The following is a 12422-nucleotide window of genomic DNA, read 5'->3' as shown; positions in this document are numbered from 1 at the left end:
CTGTAAAAAAGCACTCCTGACACACTTCCTTTCTCCATATATTGAGTGTGTGTCTCTGTGTCACTGTATTGTGCACATGCGTGTGCAGGAGATACCGCTCTCCGTGTTAGCAGCGATGCTCAGGAGTGGTGTCGCAGTCCACTTGGCTGCCCTCTTCTTCACTGGCTTGTGTAGAAACATGATCCTCTTTTGATGGGGCTTCCTGTTTGGGGAGAGGGTGATGACCTCTCTCTGGGCTCCTCTCAGGGGTAGAGGGATGAGTGAGAGGCCACGAGGTCCAAAACCTACTGTAGGACTCCCATCAAGATATTTTGTTCAAAACAAATAAATTATTATTGAAATTCTTTAGAAGAAGGTTTCTTCTTCTTAAAATTGAATTTCCATATCACAAATTTCCGACCATTGTCTGCCTGTTAAAAAGATCCCTTTAACTGCCACGTAATTGGACAAGACAGACAGGCAGGGATGCTACTGAATGAAATAGGATCAAATAAAAAGAAACAGTCAGAGCTCATTTGCTGCTCAGAGGAGTTTAGTGTTTCACAGAAGGCCTGGGCCAAGTTAGGCATTCATCACTGCAGCAAATCAGACAGGACTGATTTTAAATGGCCTTTAATGTCAGGTCCAGGCAGGGCCTTTAGCCTGAGGTCCACTTTACGACAGAGGCTATAGACAGAACTGAATGTGTGGAGGTGCCCTCTGACATGAAAAGACTAAAATAATGCAGATTTTGGTCATTGATATACTGCAAATAATCCTGTACAAATTACAAGTTAAAACATATTGAGCATATTTCAGTTTCTTTATAAACTGTTAAAATGTTAGGTTTATTTCTCTATTTATACTTTTACATCCTCTGCATTTAAACAGGGGTTAATGCTTCACCTCATTTTCTACGTCCTGCCTGAAGCCTCCGCCTGTCAGTGCTGTGTTCTCCTCCTGAAATGTGATGTGGGAGAAGAGTTGTAGTTAGATGGATTCAAGCTGATTTATGAGAGATGGAAAGGGGAGAGAAGGTCTTACCTTTTCCCTACTGAGGCAGTCTCCTGGCTGGCCTTGCTAAGGGCCGATAGTATTTTTCATCCTGTAGAAAGGAGAGCTGGAAGCCTGACAGTCTCCTGGAACTGAAGATAATTGGGGATCAGTGAGAGAATTCACTTTCCAGGTATAAATTACTGGGATGTGCCAGATCTCGAGCACTGTACTGGTTTAACCTCTGACAAAAACATGTTTGTGTCGGTCTTGTGTGAATTGAAGATGAACCTGAAAATGAAAATACATTAGCTAGGTGCAACAGTACAAATCTCCTCCTCTGTGAGGCTGTTGTCATTTGTTTACTCCCTCAGTGTTTATGCTTATTCAGGATTTTTCTGTGAGGCGGGAGGCATCTTGTGGTGTTCCACAGAGTCTCCATCCACTGTTAAGCAATTCTTTTAAATCCACACACTATAGTTGTGCATTGTCTTGGCCTGCTGTAATTTCCTGGTAGCTGATGTGGGGGCTCTTGCTTACTGCGGTTGAATCATAAGTACATAGTGACATCAGAGTTGTCCATTTTACAAAGCGCACAGGGTTAATCCCTGAACAGAAGTCTGGCTTTCTTGTTTGTTTTTCTTCCCGTTCACTCCACCTCCACCACCACCACCGCCGCCGCCACCACTGCCCCCATCTACCCACAGCTGTTGACATGTTACCTCATATTATGCAATAGATGGTTGACGTGCGCCTATTCAGATATGGTGGATTCAGCAGTGTCATGTTTGTTGAGGGCCTCTGGATATTGGCTCAGAACCACTCAGTTTCTACACAGATAGATCTGGAAATGTTCGAAATCTCAAATCAGGTTTTGTCTGGTTTGGTTGTGCGCACACACACACATAACACACAGTCCATAAAACGGCTGTTAACCGACCAGTTCATGTCCATCAGAGCGGTTTTATAAATGACTTACAGCCGTGCACAACACCACAGTCCACAGTGATTTTTTGTTTGGTTGTTTGATACAGGTTTCTATTAATTATTGGCCTCATAGATGAATAATGATAACTAATACAGTACAATACAAAATATATAACAAGCCAAAATATTTTTTAAATGTTAAAAAGTTACTTTAAAAAGTTATGTAACTACAGAAGTTTCAAAGATATGATATGCATAATTCAGTGTTTGCCTTCATATTTTTAATTCATTTTCATTTATTATAAATTACATTTTATTTATTTAAAATTGTCCCTAATGCAGTTTTAACATTTCCTTTGACATGAAAGGCTTCTCATTTAAAGGTAAGGGAACTTATTTATTAGTCAAAAGATCACAATAAAGTTCAATGTCTACGTATTATTAACGTAGCTTTAAAATTAATAAAGAATATAGGAGCATGGGATTAGGTTTTCCACATTTTTGCAGCCATTCAAGCAACAATAACAGTGAGCCACAATATAATTTTTTTTTCTATGTTGTCATCAAGTCTTTTTCCTTTTTTTTTTTTTTAAAGCTGTTTGTTGCCTTGTATATTAACACTAAGTGCTCCATTTCAGCACACATTTGGTTTTATTTGTTACAAATAAAAAAAAAACAAGCTTTAAATATTTTCAGAAAAGGCCCCAGTAAAGTCTGAGGTCTTCCGTCTAGCCTGATGGCGTCAGTCGTTTACTTAGTGGAGAATCCTCCTTATGAATGCACTTTTCCAAAAAGAAAAGAAAAAGAAAAGAAAAAAACATGTACCGGTACTATTACTCCAAAACAATGTCTCAAACTCGAGCTTTTAGCTTTTATTCTTTACAGCTGCTGTGTTTTTGTGGGCTTCCTCCTTGCGGCCTTTGCTGTCTGGACCACATTTGGAAGAGAGCCGCCTCTAAATTGTAGACTTGCTGTTTTGAACACTGTTTTAATGGGTCCTTTTGAGTCGGGGGATTTCTGGTAAGGAAGCGTGGTTTGTCCAAACAGGATATTTTGGTTGTCATCTTTGTATGCTTGCTGATTTTAGTTTTTTATTTTGATAACCGCTCGCTCTCACTACCCTTGAAGTTAAAGTGTCTTGGTATCAACACTGTGTTGATTTATAGTTAGTTAATGTTAACATTGATTTTCCTCTCTAATGTATTAAGAAATCCAGTAAATGGAAAAAAACAAAGTCATTGCTAAGCTGCAGGTGCAACAGCTCCACGTGCAAACTCGGATCTAAAAGCAGCGGCGCAGTGAAGTGAGACAACGTCCAGACCTGTTAATGTCCTTGTTCTGTTATAGAACTATTTAGCTATGCAGTCATAAGCAAGTTAAGGTATTTATTGCAGCCATTAATGACTTACAGGTTGGAGGATCGTGCCAAAGTTCTTTCACCAGGCATCTGTGTGTATCGTATCCCTTACAGTGTAGAGGAAATGGGAAAAGGTTCGGCTGGAACGCACTCAGTCACGCCTGTTTCCTCTGAGCTTGTGTGAGCTGGATCATTTGGCACAACAAAGAAAAACCATCCACAAACAGCAAACACATCTGCTGCACCCACATGTGCAGGCCGAGCAGAGGGACCACAATGCAATCTAATACAGCTCAGGACCACATTGTGCAAATTGTTTCTGATTAAACCTTCGCAGAATTCAGAGGGAAGACAATGGAAACCATAACAGGAAAAACAAACTGATTATTCCAGCATCAGCTGAAATTATGTATAAAAACACAATTTGATACAGTTTAACCTTTTGATTTCTTGTATTTAAACTCAGCTTTGTGTCCCCTCTTGTCTACAGCTCATTTAATTATAGGAGTGTGTTTCAGTTAACAGAGGCGTTTTTTTTTCTCTTTCTGTTTCACCAGCTTGTGAGAAGGAGGTCCAAAAAGTTAGTGCAAACTCGTCAGAGGAACACCTCCAGCCCTTCAAGGAAAAGATGGAGCGATTCATCTCTGCTGGTGGGTAAAGCCTAAAATCCTCATCCTACCTGTAGCACTTTATTCATCCATCATATTAGGGGTAAATGCTTGGTTGACATGTCAATAAATGTCCTTTAAAGGGCATGCATTTGTCACCTGATTCTATTTTTTCCCCATGCTTTAGTCAGAGATTTGGGGCTTGTGTATGACAAAGACTTCACTTTTATCTGTTTAATTACTCTAGTTTGTCCTATGGGAATAGTAGTACGTAATTAACTAAAGAGTGCCCAAGTAGCATATTTCGTGCAAATGTTGCAAATTGTAAAGTATGACATTTTCCAATACATATCCCAGGAATATTTTTACATGAATTAATTATTTTGAGGGGTTTTTTCAGACATCATTTATAAACATAGTTTATAGAGCAGGCAAACCATTTCCTGATTCACGGAGTAAGGAAGTAAAGAGATCCCAAAATCCCTCGTTTAAACATATCTCTAATATGTCAACAAAAAGAAAAAAAAATGGCTTAGTTCAGATTACTGTTATAGATGTTGTGTTATGTATGTGTTATGTAAATTAGTTATTATTTAATAGTCAGCTGGGGAAATTTCTATTGGTTCACCTATAGTGTCTCATTAAATTTTTAGACTGATGGCTTGTAGACATAAAAAAAATATTCTAGCAAATGCTTGATTTCTGGTTTCTTTTACCTCTCTGGCAAAATCTGTTCAACATCATTCAATTCTTTTAACCACTTAAGAAAAAAAATGCTCCAAGATCATGTTATTGATTCAGCCATGTGATGCTCCAACAGCTAAAGAGGTCTAATTACCTTGTTTTGAAAGTTTGTGTAATGTCTGGCTCTCTTTCCCTCATTGCAAGATATTTTTTACTGCTGAGAAAATTAGAGTAGTGTCAGTCAAGATGAGAGATGAGAGGTTATTTAATCATCCCCCACTCTATCCGAATCATGCACAATGACATCTTCAAGAATTCGCTGCCAGATAGTGATAATGGATGTTTGCCCTTGGCCCGGCTCATGAGCTGGCCTGTCTCATGTGAAGTTGTTAAGAAAATTCTTCAAAGATGAAACATTCATTTGGACAGAGGGTTTACAGCCAAAGAGATGGTCTCATGAAAGTGAGCTTAAAGAGGGAGAAAGGCCCTGTTTTCACCCACATTACACAGTGCAGGACCTTTTAAAAGAAGAGTTATAATTATGTTTTTTGCCATGTCAGACAGTCAGCTGGTTGGACGGTCTCCTGGTGCATGTGTGTGTTTTTGTGCTTGCTGAGAGAGGACGTCTCGGTACGCTGTAAGACAGCATGAGGACAGGAGTCTACAGGCCTGTAGAAGGGATCACATTGCCTCTAATATGGTTCTCATGTACTCGCGGCTTCCATAAAGCTGGCAGGACATCTCTGGCTGCGGCCTTGTAAAGCCTGGCTGGCCTCAGTGGATCACTCCTGGGGACCACCAGGACAGGAGCAGAGCTTCTCCAGCACACTCTGGTCATCTCACTGTCTGTCCCCTGTTTGACTCAAACCCTGCTCAGCTCCTACAGTTGACTATGATGGACTTTATGCCTTTTTTTTTAAAGGATACAAATGACACTTCGGGTAATTCTTGGAAATAAACACAGAACGGAGGACGAAGGACAGTGAGAACGCCTTTATTACTTTAGTTGAGCAGGAAATGAGCAGTTGAGTGTAAAATTTAAACACAAGCACAATGGGAGATTACATATTGAAGGTGACTGTGTACACACTGCAATGAGCTATGGCTCACTCATCATTGAAATAAAGGTCTACGTTGCCCATTAGACACCCATACCCTGTTTCACTGAAGCTTTATTATACACAAACCTTCCTCCACATCGGAGTGAATGGTATCAAAGGGCTCTATCTGTCTGAGCAGTGCCATCTTAAAGGTTTGTGATGTTTTTGACAGACATTCATGGAGTCAGTCTTTGTGTACAATGTCTCAACTGACCTTTATTGGCACATACAGATTGTGTGCATGGGTCTAAAATGGAAGTGTGACATGACATACATTGATTCTCAACTTTATAACTGCATCCAAGTATCACAAAATGTTTAAAAGGCTGTGAAAAGCTTGTGGGTTGCCACTAGCACTGGTCTGCAGAAGCACATCTTGATCATAAAGTTTCCCGTGGAGTACTTGTATAAACCATTTTTTCATAAACAGAATTCCTTAAGCTGCTGCTTTGGAGGAGGAGCGGAGCATAATCAGCATTTGTGATGATTCCATGACTTCAAAAGGCAAAAAAAATAAAAGCACTGGCTCTTAAACTCTGTCTAATCAGCGTATGAGTCAGTATCTCACCCAGGTAAAGGCTCTGGCAGCTGACGGGCAGATACATGTGTTTGACATATTGAAATTAGCATCTGGTGGAAGTCTTGTTGGACTCCGTACAGAGAATGAAGACAGACATAAAGACTCAGCTTTGCTCTGAGAGTTTTGTTTCTGAGTAGTGCTGACCCATAATGCAGCCTGTGGTGAGGCTCTCAGCAGGGCCTGCAGGTGAACCCAAACGCCCTGCGCTCTGCCTCTTAAACTTGCCTGTGTGATCTCTCCCAGGTCTGAATCCAGTGATCCATCCTCCTGTAAGGCTGCTCCGTGCTCTGCTCCTGTCACTGCTCTACCTCTTAGCCATGTCCTGCATGTACAATCTGGAATTTTTCCTCCGTGTATGATTTGTGTTAAATATAATTTTATGTGGTGTTTATCAGACCTCGTTCACTGATTTTCTGGAATGTGCCTTTGTGCTTCCCCTGCAGTTTTGCGAGACATAACCCTCCTGTTCCCTAAAGTGGAAAAAAAAAATCCTCCTAGATCACACTGGAATTTTTAATGTGTAATCAGCCACCTTTTTCTTCTCTTTTTAATAGAAGCTCTTTGAAACCTCTGGGGATGCTCTGACTGGCATATTTTTCACGTTGAATATATGCCATGACTAATTGAAAACAAATTCCTGCTTTTAATCTCAGCCCATTTCACTGGCTCTCCTAGGAAAATGCGTGTGTATCATCACATCCGTGTACTTTGTTGTCAGTGAGTCAGAACCTGAACTCCAGTCGTTCTGACGACTGTGTATTACATAGACAAAGTAGAATTTGCAGATAACGACCTGGAGTCTTTTGATGAAGTTCAAATAGAGCTTCCAATGAAATAGGATGTTTTATGGAAATCTCCATCATTCCTCTCAGACTGTTCTCCATCTTTTTGTTATCTGGCTGCTAGGTAAAGCGGCGGTTTGGAAAAGTGTGTCAGAGTTTTAAAGCCCTAATTTATTGTCCCTCTCAGCATGCACGTCTCATAACTTTCTAGTTAGCGACTAGTGGTTTCATGTTTACACAGGCAGCGGAGGAAGAGAAACTTCACACATCCTCTCTCTCTCTCTCTCTCTCTCTCTCTCTGAGCCGCTCTCACTCTCTTGCTCTCCCTACGTCTCTCGGCTGCTGTGCCACCTCTGCACAGTCGCACCAGAGGGGTACCTCAGGCGCCAGCCTGACCCCCACTGAGACTAACGCCATTGGTCACGGCCCCTCTCCTCTTCCCCCTTCGTTCTTTATCCCAGACATGGCCACCCCCCGTTCATTAGGTTTACCTCAGTCGTTGCCCACATACATGTAAAAAAAAAAAAGAAAAAGAAAAAGTAAAAGGGGTGGTTGATCGGAGGCTTTAGCTCACCTTCTCCCAAAAGACCCCCAAACCTGCCTTTGAACAATTTTTTGGAGACTTCCCCCTCTTAAATCTTCAAGTAGGAAAGGTCCCCCATCATTGTAAAAAGGATGAATCTGGAAAAATGCAATAAATCTGAGATCACAGGCACTCTCTGGCCCTAGATAAATTCTTGCACCTCGGCCTGGCCCGCCGCACACATCTGCCTTGCATTTAGACACTTTTACATGGCAGGAGTCCACAGGAGCCTCCAGTTCCCAAGCCTCTCTGCTCCACCCTGCACCCCTGTGCGGCTCTGCCAAAAACACGCACACGTACGGCGACACTCACACATACACACACCTCCGCAAAACAGACCACCACTACCCCCCCCCCCCCCCCAAGCCCAGGCAGCTTCACACTCCTCAAGCGTCAACGCACAGAAGCATGTCAAACTTTACAATGTGCTTAACAGTCACTTGGATAACATGTTCACTGTGTCAGTGACATCTCACCCCAGAGCTCTTCTTCTTCTTCTTCTTCCTCTTCTTCTTCTTCCTCTTCTTCTTCTCCTCCCCTCAACTGACAGTTCTGAGGACAGCTGAAGAACACAGCGCCCTCTTCTGGAGTCAGTTGAAACATTTGGTTCTTTGTGTCAACGCAAATATCATAATCTGCTCTATGATCTGAAATATTTTCTTTCTGTTTTACAGCTCAGAAAGAGCACTCTGCTGAAGAGGACCGACTCAACGCAGCACAGAAAAGGTAGTAAACCAACAAAGAAGAAGAAAATATTAATATATTCCCTTCAAAGGAATGCAAACGTCACACAGCTGGCTCGAGTTATTTAGCATGCTTATTCTAGATAACATAGCTGGTATCTGATAGCACTAATGCTTATTATTTGTATAGTTGTATACAGGTATTAGCAGCAGCTGATAAGGTTTCCAGAAAGATAGCAGTGCTTCTCTGTACTTTAGTCCTTAATGAGAATTTTAGACCAGACAGGTAAAGGAGGACACCAACTTAATCAGGAGATAAATAGATATTTATACACCTGTGCTAAACCTTAGGGTTTTTTTGTAATTTATCTTAAAGACTAGTAAACAACATGCCTTATACATTGCAGAAGCAGCAGTGGACGTTCACGTACATAATCTCAGCCTGGACACCCTACGCTTCCTCCCCTGCAGTTCCTATCATTCTTATCTGCCATGTTTTGTGCAGAAGCCTCCCGAGAGTTTTTTGAGAGGCATCTGATTTATAGGCATAAGACACACTGGCAGCCGCTGAGCTCTCTGTCCGAGCAAAATCCTATCTGGAAAATTTCATATTGGAAAAAGATGGTGGAGCAGACAAACAAAGCAAATAGATTATTTTGCCTTGTTTGGATAGAGAGCAGAATTGTTTGCTTTATATCGTAACTCTCCCACTTCCAAAATAAATCATGAAAAGCATATAAAGGAGAAAGTGAAAGACGCCGGACACAAGAAAATGGAAACTATAAACAATTAGGAATTTGATTGCTTTAGACAACTCTATAACTCAGTGAGTGGATCCAAACTGGTCTGTTTCATGTTGCTGTTCTGCAGCCAAGAGAATTGCTGAGGGGACGGCTGTACCTCTCATTCTCTGTCCTCTGATATTTCTGTCCACTGACCCACAGTGAACTGTGTGTGTTCACACCCGCATGTGCATGAGTGACACCACTGGCATCAAGGTGTTGAACTTGGAGGGGAATATTGATCAAAAGGGCCCCGCAGCTGACAGCACCTTTGCCTTTAATGAAGTTTTCCTTTAATTTCATCTAAAGAGGGGGCTGGCTGACTGGCGCTAGGTAGAGCAAGAGGGAAGGCGGGGGTCTCTTTCTCAGGTTCCCACAGAGCCACCTCGTAAAAGTGACACCCTGTTGATGAATATGGGCGTCAGCGGGCTCTCCGGGCCCTGGGTGGGCTCTCACATCTGTGCTGGATGAGGGATCCTCACATAAACGCAACACAGCAGCAGTGGCAAGATTATGGCTTGGGGTTAATAAAAGAAATAGACAACACATCCTTAGTGCTACCTAATACCGCCGCCCTGACCTCAGGAGGAGTCACACAGTTTCACCAGCACTGTGTGGGACCTGGATGATATGAATCGGGGACACTCACAGGACTGGTTTGTGCAGTTTATGCAGCATGGTAGACCTCAAAAGGATTTAGAAATCTGAAAATTATTTTCCATATTACTATAAAATATTTTAAATAATATAATAAATTAAGACAAATATTAAATTATTAAATTAAGTATTAAACCAAAAAGATTTTATTTATATACTTACATAGCTATTAACTTCAAAGCACACAGAATAATAAATAGTTATTAATTTTAATTTTATAATTTTAATTTTTTAGTTTTACTATTGATTTGGTTTATATAATGTAATATATGCATTTTTTGGTGAACTGTCCCTTTAAGAAGTATAATAGTTTTTCAGGTACTCCAGGCTCATTTGTCAAACACCATAGAGTGTAATTATACTCCATTTCTATTATGTTTACCATTATTACGTTTGGTCTTTTTGATGTCCTTCCATGATGAGACATTTTCCTAACATGCTGTCCTAATTTGTCTCCCAGTGTTTGTGCTGCGCTGAGGTTTTTCTGGTTCTGTCCTCAGTTCCGTCTCATTAAGTTTCCCTCCCCTCCATCATGCTCAATTTCAGTTGGCCTGAGTGCCATCTCTACAGTCACCATGCAGTTAGGGTTTTGCTGGTGCTAGGTTTGTGTATTAATCTGCCCGGGCACTACAAAAAAAAAAAAAAAAAAAAAGGCTGCTGCTAAATCAGCCAACAACATGGCGTTTACTTCTGTAATCTTTTTACTGGAGAAACAAAGGAATGCAGCGTTGCCTGTCCAAATATTTCACTGATTCTCACGGCTGTTCATGGTTTTGTAATGGGTCTTTTTTTATAGCTGTCAGTGAGGAATGCCGGCTGTGGGTGCTGCAGTAAACCCTCTCACGGCAATGGCATCATAGCATAGATTACAGAAGTATAACATGTGCATTTGTGTTCACGTCAGTGTGGCCTGCCTGCATTCGCAAATGAACAAAGGTCTGCTTGATTTTGTTTATATTTTGTTGGTACGTGTGAGAGTGCTTGCATCTGTTTTTTGTGAAGCTGTGTGTATCTGCTTGGGTTTTTTTTTATGCTCAGGAGGCTAAAAGGAAAAAGTTGTTGCATGATTTGTGCAAGCTTTGACATGATGACCCGGGATCAGGAGAGGAGCTGATGGAGAGGAAACCCTTTTCATCATGCTAGATTAGTCAACAAAGCTACCTGATCCTGACTGTCTGTTTGATCAATCTACATATTTCTTTACCTTGTTCGTCGGACTTCTTCTCTAGAGTGATCTACAGTGCCCTTCTGATGTAAGCATCCCAGTAAAATGATGCATCACTTGGAAATGGGAAGCAGGCTCATGCACAAACTGCTTATTTTCAGACTTTTTGCTGACCGTCTGGGCAGAATGTTGCACCATTTCACCCTACATGAACATGTCTTAGATTAGCGTTGCAAAAAGCCACCTAGCATCTGGAGGTCAGGGCCTATCTGAGTGTCAATGGGACAGAGAGCATCCTTTGAATCATGGCCTCCTTTTATCAACCTTTTGACAGCCGCGGCTAGAAAATGTCTTTCATGTTTGGGTTAGAGAAGGGAATCTGAAGCAGCAGGCTTCTTTTCATGGCTTGTGTGTGCTGCTGAGAGCCACGTGAAGAGTTCAGATTTGGTTACAATTGAATTAAGTCAAGGCCTACAACAGTGCTGCAGCGCCTGTCAGTTAACAGAATATCCACAATCTCTCTCTATTCAGAGATCTGATTTGTCTTTGTGGTTTTATGAGTGCCAGTAAATAAGTTCTTAGAACTGTATGTGTGAGTTCAACAGTAGCATGTTTGTGTGTGTGCGAGAGAGAGAGAGAGAGAGAGAGATGTTGTGCATGGAGGAGCTGCCTGTTCTTGGCTGTCTCTATCTCCTCTGGCAGTGTTCCCCTGCAGGCTGTAGAGGTCAATGCGATAATGGAGCCGCTGCTACTGGCTCTCCCCTGTGGCCCAGCAGGGTGGACGCTCCTTCCAGCTCTTTTTCTCGCCTCTCTGTCGGACTCTACATCCATCAATTTCTGCACGTGTTGTGTCAATATTTGACCGTTTTCACCCTCTTCCTGTTACTGTTTGTTGTTACTGTTGGGTAGTTCAGTACAACACACTTTCATCCGTGTCACAAATTATTTGTGGTGTGTATGTGTGATAAGACAATACTGTTTGAACCTCTGCTGTGTTTCCCTCCGTTACAGCTTCCAGGACATGGTGAGCTACTATGGTATTAAACCAAAGTCTGGGGAGAAAGATGTGACACCGGGTTATGTCTTCATGTTCTGGTACGAGTTCTGCAATGACTTCAAAAACACCTGGATACGACAAAGCAAGACCATTTCCAAGGAGAGGTGAGGAGGACTCTCAGGAAACTGTCAGAGCACACAAACATTCAGGTCCCTGTGTACATGAGGCTTTGTGCAGACAACTGCATGCTCCGTGTGTGCATATGTTGGACCGCCAAAGTGAAAAGAAAGCCTCAGTGCAGATGATATTGTATGTTCCTATGTTTCTGACCTGCTGTTCATGTGTTTGTGTTTAGTGTGTGGTAGATTTTTTTTCTGCATTCTGATGTGAATATACAACAAATTTGGGTGCCAAACCTCAACCATTTTAGACTTCTTGTTTATGTCACCTCTGAATAGGTGCTTAACACCTCTGGACATCATGTCAAATTAGCACTAATTGTACGAGGGTGACGTGCAGATGCTGTGTTGTAGTTAAAGCAAAGA

General features: G+C 41.7%; 1 protein-coding gene across 3 annotated transcripts in view; it reads left to right on the top strand.

Annotated features, from left to right (window-relative positions):
- Positions 1 to 12422, top strand: part of LOC114427492 (formin-1) — a 41953-nt gene that overhangs the window by 26631 nt on the left and 2900 nt on the right. For all 3 annotated transcript variants that reach the window (XM_028395585.1, XM_028395587.1, XM_028395586.1), the window contains 3 exons: positions 3814 to 3906; positions 8268 to 8319; positions 11892 to 12041. In XM_028395585.1, the coding sequence (XP_028251386.1) occupies positions 3814 to 3906; positions 8268 to 8319; positions 11892 to 12041 (295 nt within the window). The remainder of the gene's footprint in view (positions 1 to 3813; positions 3907 to 8267; positions 8320 to 11891; positions 12042 to 12422) is intronic.

This window comes from Parambassis ranga, chromosome 22 (assembly GCF_900634625.1).
Source record: "Parambassis ranga chromosome 22, fParRan2.1, whole genome shotgun sequence".
NCBI lineage: Eukaryota > Metazoa > Chordata > Actinopteri > Ambassidae > Parambassis > Parambassis ranga.
The sequence above is the reverse complement of the archived record's forward strand: the minus strand, read 5'-3'. Positions and strand labels throughout refer to the sequence as shown.